The 27,919-nt window shown below is 42.1% G+C and overlaps 1 protein-coding gene across 5 annotated transcripts in view; it reads left to right on the top strand.

Moving 5' to 3' along the window:
* Positions 1-27,919, top strand: part of UNC79 (unc-79 subunit of NALCN channel complex) — a 115,646-nt gene that overhangs the window by 84,275 nt on the left and 3,452 nt on the right. For 4 of the 5 annotated variants that reach the window (XM_075614473.1, XM_075614472.1, XM_075614471.1 and 1 more), the window contains 19 exons: positions 425-532; positions 974-1,090; positions 1,985-2,068; positions 2,480-2,582; positions 2,710-2,850; positions 3,362-3,400; positions 4,900-5,012; positions 5,100-5,185; positions 6,526-6,699; positions 7,049-7,117; positions 7,948-8,058; positions 11,920-12,024; positions 12,876-12,953; positions 18,915-19,004; positions 19,262-19,437; positions 21,512-21,698; positions 24,447-24,644; positions 25,452-25,529; positions 27,028-27,069. In XM_075614473.1, coding sequence (XP_075470588.1) covers positions 425-532; positions 974-1,090; positions 1,985-2,068; positions 2,480-2,582; positions 2,710-2,850; positions 3,362-3,400; positions 4,900-5,012; positions 5,100-5,185; positions 6,526-6,699; positions 7,049-7,117; positions 7,948-8,058; positions 11,920-12,024; positions 12,876-12,953; positions 18,915-19,004; positions 19,262-19,437; positions 21,512-21,698; positions 24,447-24,644; positions 25,452-25,529; positions 27,028-27,069 — 2,099 coding nt within the window. The remainder of the gene's footprint in view (positions 1-424; positions 533-973; positions 1,091-1,984; positions 2,069-2,479; positions 2,583-2,709; positions 2,851-3,361; positions 3,401-4,899; positions 5,013-5,099; positions 5,186-6,525; positions 6,700-7,048; positions 7,118-7,947; positions 8,059-11,919; positions 12,025-12,875; positions 12,954-18,914; positions 19,005-19,261; positions 19,438-21,511; positions 21,699-24,446; positions 24,645-25,451; positions 25,530-27,027; positions 27,070-27,919) is intronic. The other variant, XM_075614475.1, reaches the window with a different exon arrangement.

Raw genomic sequence — 27,919 nt, 5'->3', positions numbered from 1 at the left:
TAAACCTATTATGTCGGGCAACAACCACGAGCTATACAGTACAGTATATGTAAACTATGACATTCAAAGTAACAGAAAATGACAAGTCATGTACTGTATGTAATTAAATATGTAATTTCTTGCACAACATTACTTTACAAGAGTATTAGGAGTTACATTGTGTTCATTTGTTAAGTCTCTTTATGCTTCCCTTGTGTATCTGTAAATGTTAATTTTACAATAGGTTGGCGATCATCACAGCGAATCAGCAAATAATTGCCATGGTTTGTACAAAAAATACATTGAGGGAGTTTAAAATGAATGTCAGTTAACGCCTGATCGCGATGCCAATACCCCACATCAGCATTTCGTGCATCCTGGCCATTGATTGGTGTGAAACTGAATTATTGGAATTTATTGAATGAATTCTCCCCCTAATTTACAGAGACTGAATCTAAAGGGCTTTCCATTTTGGAAATGCCTAGGGAATCGGCGTCGGCGCCGACGCTAGAAGCTGGTGTTCCTGAGACAAGCAGCCGCTCTTCTCTGACAAGTAAGTTAACTTCTCCACCCTATGTAACATTCGCCCCTCCCCCATACCTTACTGGGATCAGCTGTCGGGTTGGACCATACTCCAACCTGAGCTAGACGCTGTCCCACCATGAGCCCCCTTCTTGTTTCAACATTGTCCCCCATTCCCTCTAGAGTGTAAGCTCTCACACGCACAGCCCTCATTCCCTCTCTGTGTCTGTGTGTGCGTGTTTGTATGTAACGGTGTACATAAAATACATAACTCTGTGCCCCATTGTACCGCCCTGCAGAATAAGTTAGCGCTTTACAAATAACCGATAATAATAATAACTTACATGGAAACATAGATTTGCCGGCAGATTACTCACCATAAGTTGCTTTGTAGTCCTTACTGGAACAACGTTTGATGCCCCATAAGAAGCATTCTCCTAATACAGCATTCCTTTTATTTATACACCTGAAGCTCAGTATAGGCAGATGAAAAGGGGCTCTCTGGGAGCTGTAACAATGACCCAGATCATGAAGAGGCAACTCGAACACCAGTCAAGTGCTCCGCACAACATTAGCACCTGGGACCCTGGTAGGTGGTGGTGTCGTCCTGCAATCAGGTCCTATTCCATATCATAGTGTGTACCATAACTTTTATCTAGTAGGCATCTGTAGCAGAAGTGTTATAAGAGACATATATTACATATTTACTCGCAGCTAGGAGCGTAGGAACAAACACTCCTTACTGAGCACACATCACAGGATATTCTGACTGCAGACTGAGGGTTTCATTATTTTATTATCTTCCAATATCTCTTACTCCTCCTAGTAAGCAGCAGGTGAAAAAAGATTATTACCCCATAGATGCCCTGCCCGTGTGCAGAAACTTTCAATAAAGGCAACTTTTGGATGCAGTTCACTGGGCTTGATGGACCTTTTGGTTTGTCCCTGTATTGTGATGTCTCTATGTTCGCATAGGGTAATAATCCTATGTAGACTATAAATTGGATATTGTGTACTACTCCTGTAAATATAAAAGTTGTATAGTACGGCAGTATTGTGTATGGATGCACAGTTATAGCCCTCTACTGGGGAACTAGGAAGATAAAAAAAATCATTGAAGCCACCTAGTAAACAACAGCTGAAATCCCAAAAGAGAATCATTGTAGGGAAGCGTACTTCTTAATGTATAAAAGTAATCATTTACTAAAAGAATTCAGCACTCATTTCGACAATTATTATTATCATTTAATTATATCACTTAATTATATTTCATCAATTAAGGAAATATAAAAAAGGCTGGATTTTCAGAAATATACTCCGTATTATTACATGCAGTATGCTTTATTCCAGGAGTTAGGAAACACATTGCCTGAATCCCAGGTGTTTATGTAGCAACTGGGGTGATTCATTTGTATAGGGTTAAATTATACCAGTGATACACAATATTTAACAATTCAGCTTGTTTTGTGTTCTTCTATTTAAGATGACCCGAAAACTACACACGAGGTTCTTGGCAGCATTTCAGAAGTCTCCATGGGGAGAACCAGTATTCCCTACATCCAGATTGGTAAATGATGTTTTGGGCGTGTACGGATATGGTTCTCTACAGAGTAATTACCACCCTCACACCACAGTGCCAAATCCATTTTCTTTCTTTAAAGTAATTACATTCCTAAAAACCAAAGGCACCAAATCACAAAGCCATTTTGTGGATTATTGTGCTTGGATCCCAGAGTACATTTTGCCAATGCAGATTATTCAATAACAATTCCAAAGAGGCAAGAATCAAGGAGATATTTGCCATCATGTTGAGTATGGAAGTTGTATGACATGAGTGGTGCTATCATTAGGTGTATATTTGAAAAGCTTCCACATAATAGGTAAGAAGTGGCAAAGTCCTGTGAATGGCGTGTATACAGTCTAATTCACATTGTATCTATCCTATATAATAATCCTCTTGTGTATTCTTCCTCTGCAGGGGCAACAAAGTCCAGTCTGCTGTCCGCACCTAGTATAGTCAGTATGTTTGTCCCAGCACCAGAAGACTTCTCTGATGACCAACCCACAGTAATGACTGACAAGTGAGTCCTGAGTGAGAGGGTGACAGAGAAAGAGCTAGGATGTTACATAGTGGTTCTGGAATAGGCACAATAACAATGACCTCTACTCTTCAAAAGGACCGATCAGTATTATCCACTCCCATTGCAGATGCCATGATTGTGGTGCTATACTTGAAGAGTATGATGAAGAAACCTTGGGTCTTGCCATAGTGGTTCTCCTGACGTTCATTCACCTGAGCCCCGATTTGGCAGCTCCTCTGCTGTTGGATGTCATGCAGTCTGTGGGAAGGTAACAAATCACAGGAATGAGGCAGCTCCCTGATTCCTCCTGAAGAAGGCTCCCTGGGACTGAAACGTTGAGTACTGTATTTGGTAGTAATGCAAAAGAATGACATATTTTCTACATGTATTTAGAAAAGTAATATTAAACAAACAATAGTGTAATGCAGGGCTTTGGTACTGAGGAATATCATGCAGGCCCAGATTTACGAAGTCGTGCTACACCATGAAACACCTTCCGGCGCCACGTGAATGCGCCATAAACTGTCGCCCGGCACAGCAAGGTGTGTTATGCCATAGCACTGCTCAGTTAATATGGGCCCAAATATACTCAAGAATATTAATACTTAAAAAATGATGAATGCGTTTATTAACCCTTTCAGTTGCAGAGAGTCCTGTGGATGTAACATACATATTGCTCTGCAAAGCGATGTGCTGCAGATCCCTCTGCTACTGAAGAAGCCGTTAAGACTGAATGATGTTTCTTTTTGTTGAACATGTCTCTTACTTTCTTTCTAAAGGCTGGCATCAAGCACGAGTTTCTCCCACCACGTGGAAAGGTAATACATGACATTAACATGCTGTGTACACTGAAAGCTGTATCTAAATGAAGAACAAACACAGAACAGAAGCCTTCCTAACAATGGAAACAAAAGTTGTGGTTATAAGTGCCATGTGATACTGTATCATCTTGATTCCTTTAGTACCTGTCCTGCCAGCAAAGGATTTCAGTGTAATACATGGCTGGTCCCTCTGGCTCAAACGGGATTAATTAGTCATCATTAAAGTGGTTATTCGTGACTGAGTCTTCCTATAATATATAAAGCGCATATAACACAGAACACTGTAGAATACAAAACATGTGTCAAACATGAAAGCAACCCAGGGAATTCCATCTCCAGACGTTCAGTGCCCACAGTTCGTTATATATTGTTGCAAGTTTCAACAGTTAACTGCATTAAATCGCACAGTGTTATTTTTGGTGGAACAGGGAGATTTAATTATTAGTCCAAGGTCTCATGAAGCTATGACTTGGGTTTGAACTGTATTCTTCCTCTCCAAAGCATTACCTCACAACGGGCGCTTAGAAGAAAAAAAAATGTTTCTAGGCCCCTAGCAACAGTGACGTTGACATAATTATTAAAAGTCAAACTATAATCATAATTCTGCCTCTTAATTAAATCCACAAAGACATTTATTATATATAGCTAAACTTCCTAAGTTCCAATTAAACCCTTTAACCTGAAATATATTTGTCATTTCACAAAACACGATTCATCTAAAAGATTTTGTCAGTTTCTATGAAATCACATACTGCTATTTGACCAGAGTTGGTATGTGAAAAATGGAATAAATGACGTGGTTATGTCAATGAAAGACAAAGGTGAATGATGGCTTTTAACTCAAGTAGCTGAGATGAGGTTATTTTAGAATATGTATCAATGGAGAAGCAAAGACTTCTAGAAGCTGTACTAATACTGTATAATCTAGTATCCTACCAGGCAAGGCATGGAACGTCAGATACTTTTGAGGGGTGAGCAGAAGCACTGTTTTGAGCCATGCTAGTTAGAACTCTGAACACTGGTACTAAGAGATTAGCGATAGTCTGTCAAACACAGCAAAGAAAGATCTGGAGCCTCCGGATGGAAGTGTGGTTGAGAAACACTCTAGAAACAGGTAGTGTAAAGTTTTGACATTTGCTTTCTTATCTAGATTTGCAGGATACACCGCGCTTAACATAGAGTAGAATAAGTCTAGTCATGCCTGAAACACAAGGAGATAAGGCGACTTACCCATGGTCGCCAGCAGTGGACACTCGGATTTAAAGTTGGGGCACACTTTCTCAACTGGTTCATTTAAAAAAAAAAAAAAAGGCATCTGAAGAAGGGAGAAATAGCAGTGTAATCTATGTATGAAAGTCTGATAAAAGGCATCACAGCCTGCAGATGAATAACACAGTGTATGTAAAAAGTAGAATATAGTGGGAGAGGGTTCCAGGTAATGGGTTCCAGAGCAGTGGCTCTGTTAAGTAAGACCGTGCCTTTGTTCTTTCCCTAAGCATGATGATTCCTGGTAATGCAGCAGGTGTGGCAAAGCAATTCCTGCGCTGTGTTTTCCATCAGCTGGCCCCCAATGGTATATTTTCACAGCTGTTCCAGAGCAACATCAAAGGTAATGTGACCCGCCCACGCCCGGTTCCACGGGGATCAATCTGTACGGTTTGAGAACCCAGCGTATTGGTAACTTTGTGTTTTACAGATGCCAGCTTTTTACGAACATTAGCCACCTCTCTCATGGATTTCAATGAGCTCAGTTCTTTTGCTGCACTGAGCCAGCTGCTGGAGGTAGGTACTTAAAATGGTTTACACCCGTTCTATGTACAAATATGGTGGTCTTAATTTTTATACACCAATTACTCAAAGGCACATTGTCATATGAGGCTGGACCTTCACATTTTCACAGCACAGTAGTTCTGGCTGTAAAATGGAATTCCAATAAATCTATAAGTGATATATGTGCAGAACGATGTGCAATACACGTAGCTATCAATTCCTTTGAACGACAACATCCATCTGTGTATATTTGGCCATCATACCGCAGTCATTAAAGTATCTCACAGTGGACTCTGTTTTTTCAAAATCAGATGCAAAGCACGAAGGGTAACATCAAAGCAACAAACCCAGAACCAGATTGATTTTATATATATATATATATATATATATATAGTAGTGTGCCAACTGCCTTCTGAGGAAAAAAATAAGTCCGATACTTAAAAATAATTGGTTCTTCTACAAATGACACACGTGCAAAACTTTCACCTTTTGAACTGCCATTACATGTAGAAACACAAGACTTATTTATTTATTTTTTTTAAATATCTATTATCTAAATATATATATATATATATGAGAGAAGGCAGTTGGCACACTACTATCCAAGCAAAAACAGATGCTTATCCCATATGAATAGAACAAAAATATATTTACCAGATTGGGGTCCAGCAATAAGAGACAGCACACGGCATGTAGTCTTCAGACATAGAACTGTATTGAATCACAGGGCACTGCAACCAACATTTCGGTCACCCAGAGGGACCTTCATTAGGGTTGTGCACACCCTCTGGGTGACCGAAACGTTGGTTGCAGTGCCCTGTGATTCAATACAGTTCTATGTCTGAAGACTACATGCAGTGTGCTGTCTCTTATTGCTGTGTATATATATATATATATATATATATATATATATATTGAAAAAAGGCAATATATATATAAGCAATCCAAATAAAAGCAATGGCAATTGTCTCTGATAAATTTGGTGCCATTTTGTTTTGCGCTGGGCTCCAATTGTGCAGCTTTGATGAACCCCTAAGTACACCCCCAACCTCTAATCTGCTTCCACTGGCTGAGTTTCAAAGTTTCAGTTTACTGGAGCTGGAGACAGACCATGGAATTCAGTTGTGAGCGTTGGAAGTGTCAGGTAACCCTGTGGCAAAAGGCAATATACAGTGAAAGGCCGTGGGGGAAAATGTTTAACCTCAACAATGCTGTATTGCTCTCAGCCACTCATGATATATCTGAGGTTTCTGAGGACATGGAAAGAGAAATTGTTTGTACAATGTGTACCAGATATATAACAAGGTCAATTGTTCAATTGTTCAATGCATTTTGTGTATTTTATTTTCTAGGGTTTGAATAACAAAAAGAATTTGCCAGCAGGTGGCGCAATGCTGCGCTGCTTAGAAAACATTTCTACCTTTATGGAAGCGCTTCCCATGGATTCCCCCAGTAATCTGTGGACCACCATCTGTAATCAGTTCCAGACCTTCTTTACAAAGCTGCCTTCTGTCCTACCACTCAAGGTAGAATTCCCTAATCCTCTTCCAGAGGAAAATACGTGTTGGGGTCGCTTACAATTCTATATTGGGTGTGCGATTTTGATAAAGTATAACGGTGTTATTCCATAAAACGCCTTCAGTCACCAGCCCAAATCATCCCAACAGCATTATTCTGACCTAAAACTCTGCATATTACTCAGATTTTGTTTAAGAAAAGCCCCAACACAGAATTTGATGGGCTCAGAGTCTTTTTGTACCCAAATATAGCTGGGTTACTTTGAAGAACAAGTATAGTGTAATTTTGTGACATGTTTACCCTATATGTAGGTATTGTCAGTTGTGGTGTAATTTTTCTTTTCAATGTACTCAACAGTGTTGTTTAGACTCCAGCCTGAGGATAATGATTTGTCTGCTGAAGATACCAACCTCCAATGCCACCCGGGTATGTGAGAAGGGGCCTTAGTACGGTGGCGTTCTGTTCTCTGGCATGTTGCTGGTGCATTCAGGGATTAATACAGTAGGAGAGTAGAGTCTTAAGTTTTCAAAGTAGGGGACATGGGTTGACGTGATGGACTAATGTTTATGTTCTGTGATGCATTTGAGACCATCATTTGAGATTCATGCTGCATGTATTTGCACATTGTGCACTTGACATCTCAAGAAGGTGCTGACGAGTCTTTTAATTGAATACGTTAAAAATAAATCCCAAAATCTGCAAATACCCCAGAATATTTTCCTGTGCCTGCTACAGATCCCACAGCCAGTCCCAGTTTTCTTATTATCATTCTTGGACGCCACATACATAACAGATCATAGGTTTGGGTGTAGAAATGAGCACATAAAGACTCACCCAGCGATGGCATTGAATGATCACTGCTCATTGTAAAGTTGGCACACAAGATTTTACTAGATTTGTTCCTTTACTTCATGGATTCTTCTTTACATGAACAACTCTATGCTGCTGGTAGCATGTTGTAAAACCTGACACATTTAGGATATCATGGTTAAAAAGTAACAGGAACTGAGACACTTCTGCGGAGAAGGCCGCATTTAATCCCACACAGCTCCTTCCCCAGGGGAATTGTTTTCAAGCACTTCACGTACTACATTTTTTGATAAACTGCATGAAAAATGCCATTTTCTGATAATGGAGAATCCATCATGGCAATACATAGTCAAGGCTGAAATGAATTATCCTATTTCAGAGACTCAACTTTAATACTATTTGTTTTGTTGAAGGATGAAATTATTGATTGTGTTCTGTCATTGCAGAGTCTGCTGGATCCCTTCTCCAAGCTCCTGAGCTTTGTGATCCAGCATGGTGTGTTCAGCCTGGCGTACCTCGTAGAGCTGTGCGGTTTGTGTTACCGAGCATTCACCAAGGTGAGAAGAGTGTTAACAGATTTCAATAAACAGCATTGAATGTTTCAGCGCAGCTGATACTTCCATTGAATAGGATTCTCCGCGTGCGCTATCAATATATACAGTGGTCCAATGGAGGAGATTCATAAAGCTCCAGTGTCCGTTAATACAGATCAAAGTCCAATACTTGTTACGGGAACCTGATTTGAATAACACGCTCAGATCTTCGTGTGACCTCAAGCCACAATGAGCCAAAGGTGTCTTCCAAAGCTGAACGGTGTCCTGTGCAATAATGCTGCCTAATCATATTGGCCTGAATATGTTTTTTGCAGCATTCGCTTAAAATGTCGCATTTTTTGTAACAGGTTAATGAAAACTGACATTGCTCTGGAAAAGATGGGAACAGACTTATGTGCAACATTTTTATCAGAATCTGGTGAAAATTACAGTAAATGGTAATATAGAGAGTTACGTGACATTACACATTGACTTTTAATGCTGGGCACATTTTTTTGACGAAGCTTGATGTTTGCGCAACATTTTTCACGGAGGGAGGGGGTAAGGGGGGGGTGAAAGAGGGGTTTCACAAAGTAGAAAGTTGTACAGCAGCTAAAAGACCTTTGCTGGAAACTCCCTAATTATTACATTCAGAATTATAATTTGAAATTGATTTCATAAGTTATTAAGCACCGATGTTAATGACATACATCCTTTCATTTGTTAATGTTACAGAGGGAACATTTTCACACTTGATGGTGCTGTATACACCCGCAGTGCTTCTCTGAGATCAATAACAAAAATACAAATCTTGTTTGTTTGCAAGGACATGTTCTAATGTGACAAACTGGAGATCAATGTGTAATCTGAGGGTTGTCAGCAATTTCAAAGTGTTCTGACTAATTAGAAATTGTTAATGCAGTGATTGGTCAATATCATTGATTATATTCCTGAGACCAGGCTGGGCTGAAGGTTCGGCGAATGAATACTGTTACAGTATATGTAAGTCTAAGGGGCCTATGCATTAAGAGTTCATAAGCCACTTATCGGCCAAAATGCCTACTGCTATTCAGTAAGGCTCGATAAGTGGGCGATAAAAGAATGAATCGCCAAGAATTTGAGCCTTCAAAAAAAAATAATCGCCGGGTGAGCGGCGATAAGCCACTTATCGGCAGGTTCTGGAACTCGTGCAATTCTAGTAGCCTCGATTAGTTTATCGAAGCTAATCGCGGCTCTAGAATGGCGAGTTTGTCCCAAAATCCTCACGCCAGGAAAAGTTGGCCTGAGGCTGGTGAGAAGCTGCTGAGAGGCGAGAGACGGGACTTAGAAAAAAATGCTTTTTTTCCTGTATCGGATTGATGCCGGGGGTCTCTGGAGCTGATATCCATTAATATCAGGACCGGAGACCCCAGGCATGAATACCATGCAATAAAAATTATTTTACAGTCAACTTCATTACCTTAGCAGCTAACCGCTAAGGCAATGAAGGGGTTAACCCCTCCCGCTACCCACCAAGGGCCAAATACCCCCTTCACCCACCCCCGCTACCCACAATAAACACTAATACCCACCTCCTCTACCCCCACATGCTTGATACCAGAGGCCGCGGGTGTCTGGGGGTCCTCAGGTGGTCCCCACGGCTGTCCGGGGGTCCTCTGGTGGTCCCTGCGGGTGTCCGGGCATCCTCAGGTGGCCCCCATGGGTGTCTGGGGGCCCTCGGGTGGTCCCTGCGGGTCCCCATTGGCCTGCGGTACCAATCCCGTGGCAAATTCTTTTTTGGCATCATTTAAATAAATACACCCCCTCCCCCCCCCTACCACATACAGTACAGTAATGGGCAAAATAACTATTATCCCGATATGGATAATAGATCATTTGCCAATTATTAAATTAAACATTAGCCAGCAAGCATAAATAAAGTAAATAAACCTTTCTACTTATCTCGGCCATCATGAAGGGTGTCCCCATCAGCATACTGCAGGTCCATGTCCTCCGATGCAAGCAGGAATACAAGAAAAATACAATCTCATGGCCCCTAACCCCTTAATACCTTAGCGGTTAATAACTGCTATAGTAATTAAGGGGTTAACTGCCGTCCCCACTACCCACCCTGGAGGCCTAACCACACACCCCAGGACCACTGAACCCACCCCGTACTCATTGATTGGCACAGTGGTACATCATACTCATAAAATATGGGCATGATAAGCTACTATAGCAATCAATGGTCCCCCTAATAAAAAGACATGAAGGCCAAAAATACACAATAATGAAATATATACACAAGCACCTAAACACCCCAATTCAAGAAATAAAAGCACTAGCCAACTAATTAAATAAATAAAAGCACTGGCCAACCAATCAATTTAATAAATTGGTTGGCTAGTGCTTTTATTTCTTGAATTGGGGTGTTTAAGAGCTTGTGTATATCTTTTAGGGAACTCCAGCAGGCAGGAGGTTAACATAGGTAGAACTTCTTTTCCCCAGTCAAAATCAATGGGTGTTATTCCTTAAACATTGATAGTGCCGATCGAGGCCCAATCACACTGAAAATCCCTTTGACTTCAATAGGAGTTACCCTATACAGTGCCCAGATCAGCACTATCAGAGGTTAATGAATAACCCCCAATGTGTTGCACTCCTCAGAAGGAAATGTTATATCACACTAGTATGCAGACCATACTCTCACAAAGGCCAGCCTGATTCCACCTTCGTAGTGGCTGCATCAATATTCTGTAGCATAAAGGACAGGTCTAGCATTGGAACAGCTGTTATCAGTTGTCTTGTTGTTATAAGTGGGACTGGCGGTGTTTATCTCCCGGTTACTGTCATGTTTCGTGTTCATGCAGTGAGTGTTTTTGAGAATGATACATGTGTGCCCCACTGCTTGTTCTGATAGTGCCGCATTGGAAGAGCTAAACTTTGCAAAGCATTGCAGCCACCCCTGGCAATAGTGGGGTACAAATCTGACAAAGTGATGCTTATTTTCGTTCTTGTTTTGTGTTGTAGTTTATGACATTGGAAACATCAGCAAGGCTGTAGTGCAGTCCTCAAGGGCCACCAACAGGTCAGGTTTAAAGGATATCCCTGCTTCAGCACAGGTGGCTCAAGGAGTGGCTCTGTCGTTGACGGAGCCACCTGTGCTGCCGCAGGAATATCCTTAAAACCTGAACTGTTGGTGGCCCTTGAGGACTGGAGTTGGCTGCTCCTGTGTAGCACATTGAGATTGATGACTGATCCTTCCTGCTCCTGCTTCTTGTAGTGCTGTACCAACCTATTCTCTTTCTCACTACTGCCACAAAACACTAAGTAAGGGAGGAAGCAAAAACAGGACAGGTTTGGGAAGAAGCAAAATGATTAGTAATGTTTCCAAACAGCAGTGCTTCAAATTACATCATAAATCAAAACATACATTTCTCTTGACTCCTCTCAAAGGTATATCACAGGAGTGGGCAACTCCAGGTCAGGTTTTAAGGATATCCCTGCTTCAGCACAGGTGGCCCAATTAGTGGCTCAGTCTTCAACTGCACCACCTGTGCTGAAGCAGGGAGGTCCTGAAAACCTGACATGTTGGGGGGTTCTTGACGACTGGAGTTGCCCATCCCTGCTATATAGCTACCCGGAATAGCATGTTTGCTCAGCTGATTGTGACCTTTATAACGTCATCTACATGAACAGATCCACACCATTGAAAAATAAGCACCACCTGGTTATTCTGTGCTTATTGCATTATTATAATTCCCCGTGCTGTATCCTTTGTGAAGCGCCGGGTACACTTTTGGTGCTACATAAATAAAGACATACAATACACCAAAACCAAGCAAGTTAAACATTGTACCTGTACAATGCTGATGAAATGTCACCTGAATGTTTGTTCCTTTACAGGAAAGAGACAAATTATACTTGACGCGCAGTGTTATTTTGGACCTTCTGCAAGCCTTGAAATTGAAGTCTCCTTTGCCTGACACAAACCTTCTGCTTCTGGTCCAGGTATTGCACTTATCCGCATTTTTCATTGACGGATTGGCTGAGAGATAATTACATTTGGAAGTAACGGCTCATGTCGTCAATGAATCTTTTCTGCGTTCAGCCTGCCTCGCATACACTTCTCGTTCTCAGGAATCATTTTATAGATAAGCGCTGAGTGCCTATTTCTTAGTTACTTTAAACCAGGGGTGGCCAACTCCAGTCCTCAAGGGCCACCAACAGGTCAGGTTTTATTAAGGATATCCCTGATTCAGCATAAGTGGCAAAAGCAGTGGCTGAGTCAACGGCTGAGCCACTGCTTGAGCCACCTGCGCTGAAGCAGGGATATCTCTAAAACCTGACCTGTTGGTGGCCCTTGAAGACTGGATTTGGTCACCCCTGCTTTAAACTATTTAGTATACTTGTATTATTTTGTTATTAGTAAGAGTTTTAAACTCATGCAGATATGGCAGGTGTCACCCAGTTGGGTCTCCATCATTGGAAGCCAGTATCCTATTCCTTGCATTAGTAGTCCTAGAAACTGCAGTTGGCTCCTGGTCACTGAACCCAGAAAAATTCAATTATTGTTTGGGTTCAAATACGTCAAACTACTTTCATGGGCCCTTTATTCATAAGCCGCGTCCCTGTGCGGAAACGTTCTGCTGCATTGAAATGGTTGGGGCTTTGATCTTCTCTAGCACAGGGTACCAGCATATTGACGACATTCAGAGCATTTTGTCTTAGCTGAGTAACAGAATTCAAGATGTTACAGTATGTTATATAGAGCAACGACAAAATAATGGCGATAAAAGAACCTATATTTTCAGTTTCGTATCTTCTGGTTCACGCTGTATTAATCATTTTTCACTTAATAGTTTATTTGTACAGATGTTGGAACAAAACTAGCTGAGTCAACTATAATCCATAAACAGATGATCGCTTCTTTACCTGCTGTAAGTATTCAGTTGCGTGTTTTGGTTTATATTGATACTGTACCGTGACAAGTGGCTGTAGAGTTTGAGGCTCCCAAGGACGAGGCGTGACCTGGCCCAAATCTGCTTCGCTAGGTTCCCCTTCAACTTTTGAAAAAGTTCAAAAATTCACCGAAAAAAGTTTGATACAACTTTTTAACCCTGAAAGTTTGTGCGAAACGGGCAAAATGTAAACATTTCAAATGATATAGTCACATTTCGGCAGAGAAGAATATACCCTAAAGGAGAGGCTTGGGGAGTAAAAGTATTGCTGAAGCAGGGGAGCCTGGGAGAAATCCTGGTGTGAACTCTTTGTGACCTTGGGAAAGTCACTTTAGCTCTCTGAGCCTAAGGCACCAAAATTAGACTGTAAGCTGTATGGGGCAGGGACTCAATATGCCTGCAACAAAAACCAAAAAACTACGTACAGCGCTGAGTACACTGTCAGCGCCATGCAAGAAACAACTATTATTATTTATAAACATGAATTTTGAGAGAGAGAGAGAGAGAGAGAGAGACACTGGAGATACCTGGGAAATATACTTTGCTTATTCGAATGAGGTTATTTCTAAAGTGAGTTCACATGGGCCTCTCCCAGTGTATGGATGAGTGTTGAGCCTCTCCCAGTGTATGGATGAGTGTTGGGCCTCTCCCAGTGTATGGATGAGTGTTGGGCCTCTCCCAGTGTATGGATGAGTGTTGGGCCTCTCCCAGTGTATGGATGAGTGTTGGGCCTCTCCCAGTGTATGGATGAGTGTTGGGCCTCTCCCTGTGTATGGATGAGTGTTGGGCCTCTCCCAGTGTATGGATGAGTGTTGGGCCTCTCCTAGTGTATGGATGAGTGTTGGGCCTCTCCCAGTGTATGGATGAGTGTTGGGCCTCTCCCAGTGTATGGATGAGTGTTGGGCCTCTCCCAGTGTATGGATGAGTGTTGGGCCTCTCCCAGTGTATGGATGAGTGTTGGGCCTCTCCCAGTGTATGGATGAGTGTTGGGCCTCTCCCAGTGTATGGATGAGTGTTGGGCCTCTCCCAGTGTATGGATGAGTGTTGGGCCTCTCCCAGTGTATGGATGAGTGTTGGGCCTCTCCCAGTGTATGGATGAGTGTTGGGCCTCTCCCAGTGTATGGATGAGTGTTGGGCCTCTCCCAGTGTATGGCTGAGTGTTGGGCCTCTCCCAGTGTATGGATGAGTGTTGGGCCTCTCCCAGTGTGTGTTGGGCCTCTCCCAGTGTATGGATGAGTGTTGGGCCTCTCCCAGTGTATGGATGAGTGTTGGGCCTCTCCCAGTGTATGGATGAGTGTTGGGCCTCTCCCAGTGTATGGCTGAGTGTTGGGCCTCTCCCAGTGTATGGATGAGTGTTGGGCCTCTCCCAGTGTATGGATGAGTGTTGGGCCTCTCCCAGTGTATGGATGAGTGTTGGGCCTCTCCCAGTGTATGGATGAGTGTTGGGCCTCTCCCAGTGTATGGATGAGTGTTGGGCCTCTCCCAGTGTATGGATGAGTGTTGGGCCTCTCCCAGTGTATGGCTGAGTGTTGGGCCTCTCCCAGTGTATGGATGAGTGTTGGGCCTCTCCCAGTGTATGGATGAGTGTTGGGCCTCTCCCAGTGTATGGATGAGTGTTGGGCCTCTCCCAGTGTATGGATGAGTGTTGGGCCTCTCCCAGTGTATGGATGAGTGTTGGGCCTCTCCCAGTGTATGGATGAGTGTTTTCGAAGGTATATGAGTCAATGGCTACTAATTAGGACTCCTCTCTGTACATTTCACGAGGTTCGCCAATGTGGGCGAAATGTTCGCACATCTCTACCAAGGAGCCTTGCTGCTGGCTGCTGTATTTTAGGATATTTGAGATGTTAACCCTTTTAGTACTGGGCATTAAAGCCAATATTGCACACTCCTGTACTTTAGAAAATGTGTTTGATGTAATTAACCACTTTGTTATGTCGTTTTATCAACCTGACTGAATGATCAGCAATACATCAGAGGCCCCTCTGGCAATTCAGGGGTTAACCTCTTTGCTACACAGGAATTGAAAAAGTATTTTTTTCTAAGAGATTTCAGCGGGGCAGTGTTGGTATTCTGTATTTTGAGAAATGTACAGAGACTGAGTTCCAAACAGAAATAAAATAACGTGCGAATTCTGTGTTTCACAGATAAAAAAATACACGATCCGAAATTCCTCTGATTTCCTTTTTATAACTTTCCCTCCTCTTCTTTTTGTAGCTAGTTTGGCAGATAACAGTCTCTCTGACCCAGGGCCGACTAACTCCAGCCCTCAAGGGCCACCAACAGGTCAGGTTTTCAGGATATCCCTGCTTCAGCACAGGTGACTCAATCAGTGACTCCTTCATTATGACTGAGCCACTGATTGAGCCACCTATGCTGAAGCAGGGATATGGTGGCCCTTGAGGACTGGTGTCGGCCTCTCCTGGGCTAATCGTTCTTAATTTCGCTCTTCCCAGGCTACTTACTAATGTGTTCTTTATCACGCAGCATTGCATTTTACTGAATGATTCACAAGCAGCTCCCACCCTCTGCTTCGGACCGAGATTCTGGGGAACAATTCATCGTATTGATTCCTATAAAATAGAATTATAGTATAATCTTCTTCAATGCCTCTTCAGAGGATAAATCCAGTATTCTACAGCCATAAAATGACGCTTACATTAGTGCTATTCAATGTTGTACCTTTTAATGAGCAGACGAAGCTTTATCGTGATGTAAATTGATTTTTTCAGTTTACAATCCAAATAAACCCAGTATACAGGGCTATCTATACAGGGCTATCTCCAAGGAGTCAAAGCAACATTCGTTTTCCACGATTATATATTGTGCAACAACACATCACATCACTTTGTTCAACAACTAACGAATAGCTGCTTCAGCACGTTCAGTGCCCCATGTTAATCTCTAGAGATGGCTACTTGATCGAGTGTTATGATTTCGCCTTAAACAAATGTTCTTGTTTTATTTCTGGTTTTGCCAAAAGTTCCTCAGTTTTGGTTACGATTTTTAATTATGGCAGAATATGTGAATTTCATAATTTTATACATATATAAAACATCTACAGTATTAAAGTGTTTTTTTAATTAATATTTAGAAAGCATTTCTAGATACAGTAGTAATTCAATATTAGTTATTTAAATGAAATTCCAATGCCTTTTTAATCTATCTATCTATCTGTGTATCTGTGTATCTATCTATCTATCTATCTATCTATCTATCTATCTATCTATCTATCTATCTATCTGTGTATCTATCTATCTATCTATCTATCTATCAGGAAACACAGTCGGCAGGCACTTGCTGAATCTGCAGAGGTTTAATAAAGTAACATGAATGTTTCTGCGCGTGGCGGGAGGGGAGAGAGGATACTTGGGATGGGAGGGGAGAGAGGATACTTGGGATGGGAGGGGAGAGAGGATACTTGAGATGGGAGGGGAGAGAGGATATTTGGGATGGGAGGAAGGGAAACTGCAGGGAAGGAGGAAACTGCAGGGATGGAGGAAACTGCAGGGATGGTCTTTCCTCTGAGCGTGAAGTATAAAGGTGTTGCCTTGTATTCAGCGCCCTTTGGGCATTAGGGGCCACGCCACGCCTCGGATCATTCCAAACCGCGGAAGTCCCCTGGAGCCCATCCGAACTCGCCCATCGTTATAAATTAATCAGTAAGGGGACATTTGTTCACTATAAAGCAGAGATAGAGTTAACACAACAATGGAGAAGCTATCACGACAATAAGAAGAAGCTATTGCTAACGCCAGTCACAATGCACAGTCTTGTTATCCGGAGGATTCCTGGGCTCTGCCTCATCATTCCGTCGCTGGCAACGGCGTAGAATGCCTTGGGCATTTGTGACAGGGCTGGCAGCGACCTTATTTTAATGTTTGTTATCCTGTCACAGGAACTGACAGGCGTAGCATTTTAAAAGACAGGGGGGTACAGTTCACCACAATGAAGATTTACATTAACATAAACAGGAGAGGAGAATGCATCCGTTGGTTAAATATGTAATCCTGGGATTTTCCGCCTTGCCAAGAAGACTTAACCCTTTTGCTTCCAAAGGGGCCTGCATTGCATGGCAAGAGGGGGCTCCCAACTATACACTGATCCTAATCCTTCAGGGACACAGGGACGCTGTCACAGAAATGGTTTAACCCTTCACTCCCAGATAGAGCACCTGCTCCCACATTGAATAGATCAGCGTTTCCCAACTCCAGTCCTCAGGGAACCCCAACAGGTCAGGTCTTAAGGATATCCCTGCTCCAGCACAGGTGGCTCAGTCAAAAATGACTGAGCTGCTGATTGAGCCACCTGTGCTGGAGCAGGGATATCCTTAAGACCTGACCTGTTGGGGTTCCCTGAGGACTGGAATTGGGAAACACTGGAATAGATCATAAACTTTTTTGTTAAAGATAGCATGTCTCTTAACTTACATAATTTACGTTATTTACTTACATATTTGTTGTACCCGCTACTCAAAACAGCAGCTCATCTTCTGTTATTCATTTGTACCACGGCCCAGAATTTAAACATGGTCCTACGTCTATTGATACACAGTATCACCCTCATTTCAGAGATCTAAGTTCCGCCCATTCATAAAGTCAGTTACGGTGCAGGTCACTGCCAAAGTGACCGACATCATATTGGCACTGAATGGAAGAAATGTTGCAGCTGACTATATTGGCTTCCACGCTCAGAGTAGATTACATGGCATTGTGTATGAGAAACTGCAATTATTGGAAAAGCTAAAATATAGATTTTTAGGACTTCTTTTTTTTTTTTTTATGAGAGTTACCATAATGAGCATTGGAGCATGTCCTTATACTCTGTATTTTGTCATGATAACCAACATAGTGGACTGGTTAGAAAGCAATATATGTGTGCAGGCTCATCTCATCACCTTCCATTGACTTGGAGGGGGAGAAAAGAAGAGGCATTTTCCTGTAAGTGTTGCAGTTGCCCTGAGAAACAGAAGAGTTCACCGTACTGTATGTGTATGAGTTTTCTCTGCCATATTTCTGAACGACCCATCAGGAAAGGGGTCAGATCAGTTCTTGTATCTGTCTGTTTGCAGCTTCTGTTTCATCCTCAGTGAAATGAAAGGCTGTCTCTGTAGAAGAACAATCTCTCGTTTTATTATCCTCAGTTTCCTAGCCGGGTTCGGGGACTGACATATTTCATTTCTTTTAAATAGAAAAAAGAACTGAGTGAGTGCAGGGGGCGGAGTAGACACGCTGGTGCCACCTGCACTTATACATTCTGAGCTTGGCGCTGCCCATCAGGAAACCATTCCAGATTTATTTTGCACACAATATAACCGACTCCAAAGAGAGCAGTGGCAAAAAAAATAAAGATCCTCTCAGGGACTGAAATGTGCTCATTTAAGGTTTAAAGATGCAATAGAGTCCTTAGATTATGGTAAAGGCGACCCCTCCAAATGCCACTTTCCCTGATGTCCCCAGGTTTAGACTAAAGTAGCCAGTTTATGGCTTTCTTGGTGAACATACGCCCCTATGCAATGGTCTCATACAAGATGGTCCCACGTAGAATTCTCCGGAGAATGTAGAGATGAACGGTTATTTTATACCAGCTGAAGACCTTTGATTCAAGGAAGGATTTCCAGGCATGGAAGTGGTTATTTGAATCTTTCCTCCTTGCTGTTTTGACTTCTGTAAAGGAGATTTGGTACAAAGTAACCTATTGGTTTTTGAGACAGTCACATACAGTGCTGTCCTTATCCATCACTGGAACGCCACATGGTTTTTATAAAGAACCACAAGATTATCCTCATTACTTTTACAAGCCGTGTCTTTGCTGCTCTCCACTTCCGTTTATACCACGCGGAGTAGCGATGCTCACACTACAGATGTGCGGCGATGATTATAGGAACAGTTTATAATATAATAGATGAGAAATGTGGGGTTTTTCTCTGTGTTTCTGTAGTGCGGGACAGCAGCCATGGAGTGTATGCGGCAGTACGTCAGCGACGTGCTGGACTTTATTGCAGACATGCACACTCTAACCAAACTAAAGGTAGGTGTGTTCATCCTTATATCACCTGCTGAAGGCCAAAAAAACCGCTTGATCACTTTAAAATCACCATTTGCTTCAATGTTTTATCCTCCAAGATAGAGTTAGATTTTATTAACTGTCAGGGAAATTCTCATTTAGGAAATAACATGGTGTATTGTATATATTTATATATTGCCCAGCGGTCTGTAGTGTTCTCCGGCCTTCTCCGCTGTAATTCCCAGTAACGTTTCTCCTGTAACTCCCTCTGTCTCCTGCAGAGTCACATGAAGTCCTGCTCCCAGCCGCTGCATGAGGACACATTTGGGGGGCACCTTAAAGTTGGCCTCGCCCAAATTGCTGCGATGGAGATCACACGCGGAAACCACAGGGACAATAAAGCTGTGATCCGGTACTTACCTTGGCTGTACCACCCTCCTTCAGCCATGCAACAGGGGTAAGGACACGGCATGCTTCCATGTTCCTGAGCGGCCAGCCCCAGTATGCATGGCTAGAAATTAGAAGAAATAAATCTATCGTGCTAAGCACAAAAATGTCACTTTATTCCTTCACATCAACCAAGCAGAAAGATAGAGTTTTCCAGCAAAACTGCTAAATTTGTTAGTAAGGTTATCTCTGCCATCGGGACTACCCCTGTTTGTCAACCTCCCCAAGTAAAACTAATCAAATGATATAATATATCATAATGCAAAGTAACGGGAATTCCATCCTAGGCACAGGCCTTTTCTTAAAAGTAAATATTGTCCATACTTATAAAGCCTCAGATCCACTTATAAGGTGCAAGAAAACCTCCCTGTCCACGCCTCAATTCCAGAGTAATGCTGATACGAAATTATCATTGTGGGGCCACTTTTGCCCAGTACAGTAGTTAGTTTGAAACTGTGCTGTCTTTGTAAGTAAACGTTTCTCAAAGGCAGAAAAGACAATCATTTTGTATCTAAACTACAACAAATAATTCAGCTTTAACCCCCCCCCCCCCCCCATACATAATAGAAAAATAAAAATGATCCAGTTAGTATTCCAGTCCCATTACTGATAATTTAATAATTACTCTATGGCAGGAGTGCTCAACTCCAGTCCTCAAGCCCCCCAACAGGTCAGGTTTTCAGGATATCCCTGCTTCAGCGCAGGTGGCTCAATCAGTTCCTGCTTCAGCACGGGTGGCTCAGAGTCTCTGTCTTTGACTGAGCCTCTGATTGAGCCACCTGTGCTGAAGCAGGTATACCCTGAAAACCTGACCTGTTGGAGGAGAGGCTTGAGGACTGGAGTTGAACACCTCCCTGCTCTGCAGTGCCGGAAGCAAACCTGTAAGGATCCTGAACTCCGCGCCGACATAGCGATGCCGGTACGATCTCCTCATGCCCCGGGACGTTCCGATATGTTTGTATTGTATAGGTCATTACATTTCTATTCATGCCCCTCGGAGTTGGGCTTTTGAGCTTAGAATGTGAGAAATAATTCAACATCTTTTTTAAGCAGTTTCTTTAGATCATTTTCAGAAAGTATAAAGGTGGATGGGGGGGGGGGATGCAAAAAATAATACTAGGGATGAAGAAGGGAGGAATGAGGGGGGCATGGCACAATTCATATATATTCTCATTGATTTACTTTGATCATAAAGATACAATACAGTTAGTGAGTGTATACAGAATGAATCAATACAGGCCCTTCATACAGGATTATGCCTGGGCTCATGAGAGAGATAAAATTGAGGGCAATACAAATAAAATGGTAAAGCCTTTTCAACAAATGCACAGTGATAATCAGGTTCTGATATTGGGAAGACTTCCAGGGGACCCCAAACCCACATAATTTTATCAAGAGATCCATTTAGCAAACGTGTGAGACGTTCCATGAGGTGAAACTCTCTTCCTTTCTGTAAAATCATAGTCATAGGGGGAGGTGCCTTCGCTTCCAGAAGTTGGTGATGGCGCATCTGGTAGTCGATAGTACATGTGAGGGCTATATTTGGAAACGTTTGGGCATCTCTTGGGATCTTTTATGAAATAATGCTGTGAATGGATCTCTCAGAATTTTATGATGGGATAGTTCTTCCATCAGATCAAAGATCTGGGACCAAGTTTGGAAAATGTGGGGACAAGACCACCAGATATGGGACATTGTACCAACTTCACCACATCCTCTCCAGCATATTGTGGAAGACTGTGGATATATTTGATGTAGTCTATCCGGTACTAGGTACCAATGGAGTAGGACTTTATATCCATTCTCCTTTATATTAGTACAAATCGAGCTAACACTATTCAACTCATTTTAAACTGTTTGGATGGAAGTGCTTTCCACTTAGTGCAAATCCTAAATATGTTGGTAATTATGATTTTATTTTAAAATTGTAACCTTCAATTTCTTGCACTAGTGTTTATTCTATATGTAATATATAGCTAACATTTTACCTACTTTCCCACATGAGTTGGGCTTGTGCAATGAAAGAAAGATTGTGACTGTATCCAGAAATCAAAGACACACAAATCCCTTCTCACTTTGAACAGACCCAAAGAGTTTATTGAATGTGTGTCCCATATCCGCCTGCTGTCGTGGCTGCTGTTGGGGTCCCTCACTCACGGCGTGGTTTGCTTGAACTCTCCCGCGCCTTGTATGCCGATTCCGCTGGACGCTGGCTCTCATGTTGCTGATCATCTCATTGTCATTCTTATTGGCTTCCCTGAACAATCCAAGGTAATGGATCGTACATCAACGTGTGATGCATTGACAGCAATTGCTTGATTAATGATAGTGACTATGAGGAACCTTGACCTCTGAGGATAGATTTTTTTTATTTCGTAGGCACAGCACATCTTTTACAGCCCTGTCAAGTCCCATGCAATAAGGGTCAATCTCATGCCTTAGGGCTCTGTCTCACGCAGAATAAGCTATATCTCATGCTCTCGGGGGGACCCTAGTCCTTATCTCCACCCCCAAACATCATACCCCCCTATGTAACTGACCCCGCCCTCAACGACACTGTCTCGGCCCCCGTGTCAGTGACCCTGCCCGACAGACCCCGGATCCCCTGCTCCGGAGGTGAGGAGGGGTCTCGCGCTCCGGAGAGTGGGACCCCTGACCGCACTGCTTTTACAAAACCTGTATAATATTTCCATGTGGCACCATCGTTCCACGTGCCGGAATTAGTGTACAATGCATTTATTCCCCATGATGGTACCACGTTACCAGATACCCAGAATCCCACGTCCAGTGTCGGCTCTTAATTATATGCCAATAACAAAATATGGTGTATTTTTGCATATCTTAAAATTAGCCATATTTGGTGCAGAAGTTGTTAGCACTAGGGTTAGTAAATGACACATCAGCGGAGTTAGCTCCCTCACGCCGGGCAAAAACAGATACAACAAACGTACTAGTTTTATCAAAAATATCCAGCTGAAAAAGTTTATTTCTCTGATAAATGTGGTGCTATTTTTGCACTTTGAGAGAATGATGATTTCTCCCAGAATCTCCCATGTGCAAAACTGGTGCAAAAAACAAAGAATATCACTATATTAAAAAAATCCTATTGAAAAATCAGGTAGAGTATTTCATTTTGCGACTGAGACATATGCAATAGCGCTGTTTAGCATAAACTACTGGAGCAATACCGGAGCAATACCGGAGCAAAATATGCACCTGATTTATGAAGGAGACAATCATATTGCTTTGAAAGGGAAGGCCTTTTCTTTAAATTAATCTGCCCCGGTTTTTGTTTCCGTTTTGCAGCCAGGAGTCTTGGATTAAAATATCTAATCGAGGGTTATTTATCAAAGGGTTGTAATTAGTTTAATTACTAAATCCCTTTCACATGTATTCACTGTGCAGTGAAACGAATCCCCATGTTATATTTTGTGTAAGACTTTCAGGGGTCAACTAGCATTAGGCCTGGACTTTGTTTTGGGATAAATTGGGGTTTTCTTCCCTGGTGAAATTTGCAGCAGCCTCCATTAAATGATCTTATTTATCAAGAGGACCCATCTCAATATACAGGTATCCTCTGCTTTCCAGCTGGTCTGACACATTGTCTCCCTGTTTAAATTGCACATGGCTGGTTGCCTACTAACTCCCATAGAATATCTGCACACCGGTATAAGACACCAATAGCTGTTATTGTTATGTTACTCACCCAAAGGCTGAGTCCATAGAGGGGGAAGCCGCGCTCCTCCGCGCTGACGCTGAGGCTCGCCTGCTCGGTCAGGCGCAATTACATGGACTGGCAGGCGAGCCAGCGTGCGCGATCGGGAGGCGGGGCAGTGACATCGCTGGGCCAATAGCCCGCGAAGCGCCGACGTCATGGCGTCGACGTCATGACGCTGCTTCGCGCTGATTGGGTGGTTTCAGCCGACAGCGTGATGAGAAACAGGCTCTGCTGTCGGCTGAAAATCCCAGCGCCTCAGCACGCCTGCGGACGCTCACGGGAGCCCCCTCTAAAGACATCCTCATTGAGGATGACGGGGCTCATCGCGGCTCAGCGTGGCCTCCCCTGCTATGGACGTAGCCTTAGTCTCCTGTACGTGATCTGCCCAATGTATGGGGCGTATAGAAAAGATATTGTTTCTTTGAAGGGGTTGGGACAGCATATACATTTCCTCTTTTGAGTAAGGGTTCAACACAGAGCTGTATATAATGATACAGAGTATCTATACACTTCCAGTAGCCCAACATCCTTTTCTTATAACAATATGATGTGCATTTCCAAAATCTTGTCTCATTTGCACAATTGGTAGATGATATTTATAATGAATACCTTTTAATTGCACCATAGCTCTTGTTACAATTGATTACAAGGCATGAAACAGTAGCAGCACATTTGTTACACTTGTTCGCATGGATCCGTCACACAGAAATGGGAAGAGATGATGTTGGTACTTTGGATTTCATGGAGATAAAGACCCATGTGTATTAGCCGAGTGTTGCTAAGTTATGAGACTCCATACCGCCTTGTAATTTTAATAGACAATAAGGTGTCTTCCCGCTTAGCACCGCTTTGTACACATGACACATTCCTTATATATGGCTGACAGGGCACATAGAATTTTGCAGGCAAAATTCTCTGTTCTAAAGAGCTTACAATTTAATATGTCACACAAGCCACAGAGATATAAATTGACTTGCAAAAGGTCACACGGAGAGCTGGTATTGGGATTCGAACCAGGTTCAAGGCAGTATCGCTAACACTGGGCTTCTCCTCTGTAGGTAAAATGAAACCGTATTACATTAATCATTAGCTAGTATGCAGCACAGGGAACAGAATCCCAACTGAGCATATTGTTGGGGATTAGAATAAAATAAGGGTACACGTAATTAAACAAAATCTCCAAAATACTTTTTGAGGAACTTATGATAAATAACCCATTGAACTCCCTATTTGCACGTTGTCATTTCTTCCCGCTGTCGCTACTTACCGTTCCGTTATATGACATAATACTGCTTTTACAGACCTCGGTGCTCCACATGTGCTCCCTATTCCACGCCTTCGTCTTTGCTCAGCTCTGGACAGTATACTGTGAGCAAGCCGCCATAGCCACAACAGTGCAGAATCAGAATGAATTCAGCTTCACCGCTATTCTCACAGCCCTGGAGTTCTGGAGTCGAGTGACTCCCAGCATCCTTCAACTTATGGCGCACAACACTGTGGTGAGTATTTACATTGAGGACATCTATGTGCCTTGTAACATCTTCCTCCCCAATAACACATCTCCAGGAATCAGGCTAAAGTGGGATTATTACACACACACACACACACACACACACACGTCTGTAGGGCATTGCACAACTTGACAGTCATTGAAATAAGGAGCATAGGTTAGGTAGAGCACACTCAAAAAAATAATTGGTGGTTTATTGGCCAGATCGACTTTTTGGTCCCCACCGCCATACAGTCTTTAAACTTGCAAAGCTGTGGAATTAGCTAAAGGAACACTTACACCCCGATTCATCAAGATCAGTTATGGGGTAACACACCTGAACAGCCATTCACTTCCATTCAAGCCAATGGTGCAGTAACCCACAACCGGGAGAGTAGCTTTGAGACTTTCATTAGCAGCCTCTCGGAGATTCATTCTCATGCAACAATTAGAAGCAATTTATAGACTACAGGAGCATGTTGGTCTTGCTTAATAAAACAGAACGTATCTCTGCTTTTTATCGCCAGGTAGAATTTGGTCTTAATTCTGTGCCTGTAAAGGTATTTCAGTTTCCATCACTTTGGAAATATCTAGCTAAGTTGGGAAACAAAAACAGGTTTTATCTATTGCATTTGTAAAAAGCTCCCAGAGAATTCTGCAGCTTTGCTAAGTGGAGGTCTCTCCAGCAGAGTATAGGGTACCAATTATTATAGGATAGGATTACCACCTATAACAGGGTGTAAATAGTATTTTATTTTTGTATTTATTTGGATTCATTTGATGCCCCAAAGATTATTATAAATATTTGCCTTTTCAGATGGTTGAAATGGTGTGTCTTCATCTCATTAGTTTAATGGAGGCTTTGCAGGAATGCAATTCAACCGTTTTTGTCAAGGTAAGTTAAAGACTAAAGGACTTTTCCATGGAAGGGGAATCAGTGAAAGTGAAATGTAATTTTGCCGTGGATAAAGAGGACAATACGTTCCAAACTGTGTCAATGAGATGGGTTCTTTATCATTGTCTCCCAACGGCAAAACTGGGAGACAGCAACAGATTTATTGGGGGAAAGACACTTCATTTGGTTAGAAATCTGGAGCTGTTTTCTCTTTCATTCGTTTTTCTTTAGTTGGGAGACTGTATTCAGACTGTTCAGGAGATAGAATGTTACCGGTTCCATGTCCATAGGATTTAGAATAGGGACGTTTGATTGGTTGATGGTCACAACCTTAAAGAGAGTTCTAACTCGTGCCTGCTGACTATCAGATGGGTATCTTCTAGTTTGCTGACCACTTCTGTAGGTAGGTGGTTACTGCCATCTGGTAATGGGGGGGAATCATTGTCTATATCAGGAGGCCTGGTGGCCAAATGTACCTTGCGAAGGGCCTTGATGTGGTCCTTGGAATCTGCTCCTGCATACTAGTGGCTTATTCATGTAAATATACATGGTAACGGTGCTATAAATGCTGGCAAAACAAGTCTTTAAATGTATCTCAATTACATTACAATCACCTTGTGGCCCTTGTAAATGGGTTTTTTTTATTTGGCCCTTTGGAGAACTCGTGGACGGGCTCTGGCCTATATTCTGTTGACTTTCAGTGTAAGAATAGAAGTGCGTTATGTTAATCACCAGTAAGTCTAAGTATGATGTAACAATACAGTTAATTTAATAAGCGCTGAGAGCACTACATGTTCCACAATCAGTTTAGAAATAATACATGGGAAAGCAGTGAGCATTTCTTGAATAAAATTGAAGGTGAGTCATCAGATATTGCCAATAATGATTATGCTGAGTTTATAGGTTTAGAAGTATAATTGCAGATCTTGATAACGTTAAGGGGATATAATTGCATTCATTAGCTGAGACTGAAATCTTATGGCCATTGGGTAATTAAACCATAAATGTCTTGGTATTTTGCATGGTGTCTCTGCATGGTCAAAAGTAACACTGTAAGCAGATTTCACTGATTCCCCTTAATGACTGTGCTATATCTTTTAGATAAGTTTAGATCAGCGGGCGTGCTCACTCCTTGTGAATATATCACCATTGACCTCAGCCACCAAGAATGTATCGTTTGTTAGCTTTGTTGGCCAGGGACAGCTGCATTTCCAATTTGTGTACATAATATACAGAGCCATGGAAGGTAAACGATATAAAGTATAATGCGTTCATATTTCTCAGTGCCACTAAATTATTCCAAAACGAAAGATTCAACCAAAATGAAAAAGGGAGTACAACACATCTTTCAAACAGAATAGTCTACATTTTAGGTGATAAAGACAATGAAATGTGGAACAGGCCATTAAACCAAAAATTGTTTGCAGGTTTGACTATTTTATACAATATTCCATTCCAGGACGAATACTCAAGCACTAATTGTATGTCTTTTTTTCAGTTAATACCAATGTGGTTACCAATGATCCAATCAAACTTGAAGGTAGGTGCACACGTGTATATCACATTCTCTTAATGTTAGGAAAGGGTTTATAGGTGCGATAATATTTCAATGTATTTACAATCATATATATATATACAGTTTCAACTAACAGAGCACTGTGTTTTAGATAAATGAACAAAGGAATGGAAGCAGGCAAGACCGTGTGCCTGCTTCCATTCCTTTGCTCAAGTACCTCTGGGATGTCTGGACCTCCCTGGATACAGCGCACCGGCAGATAAGTACCCCCCTCCAGCACCTACCAGCGGTGTGCATGTGCTTCTACATATGATTTTAGATAAATGAAACAAGGGTTGAAAGCATTTAAAGAGGCAATCTGCATGGAGCTTTCTTTAAGGAAAAAGAAAAAACTTATTTTGGTTTTAATATATGCAGCCTTTGATTACCTTTATTGAAAACTAATTACCCAAGCTGCCGATCGATTTGTTCTCCCGTGATCGATTAGCAAAGATCCTGCTTCAGAGGGTTCACTAAATAGCTGCCTTTCAGTTTCAATCAATCCTTCAGTCAGTGTAACTCAGCAGCTACAATGTATCCATATATTACTAAGGTAACATTATATACTGTTACAGCTCTAACTGCTGGGAATATTGGTAACACATTATCACAAACAGGAAAGTGTTACAAAGATCTTGCACTGCTGGGGAATTGTGTTAATCCCTGCTATAGAAAGCAAACGATGCTCAGTACATTAAAACTCATCAAAATGACATTGAGTTGAATCTTTTAAAAAATGCAGCAAGTATTATCTAAAGCTACAGAACCTTTTTATATAAACCCCCCCACACATGTAGGATATTGCATGGATTGCTCCTTTAAGCTCATTAGTATA

The sequence above is a fragment of the Ascaphus truei genome, chromosome 9 (genome assembly GCF_040206685.1).
Source record: "Ascaphus truei isolate aAscTru1 chromosome 9, aAscTru1.hap1, whole genome shotgun sequence".
In the NCBI taxonomy this organism is placed as follows: Eukaryota; Metazoa; Chordata; class Amphibia; order Anura; family Ascaphidae; genus Ascaphus; species Ascaphus truei.
The sequence above is the reverse complement of the archived record's forward strand: the minus strand, read 5'-3'. Positions and strand labels throughout refer to the sequence as shown.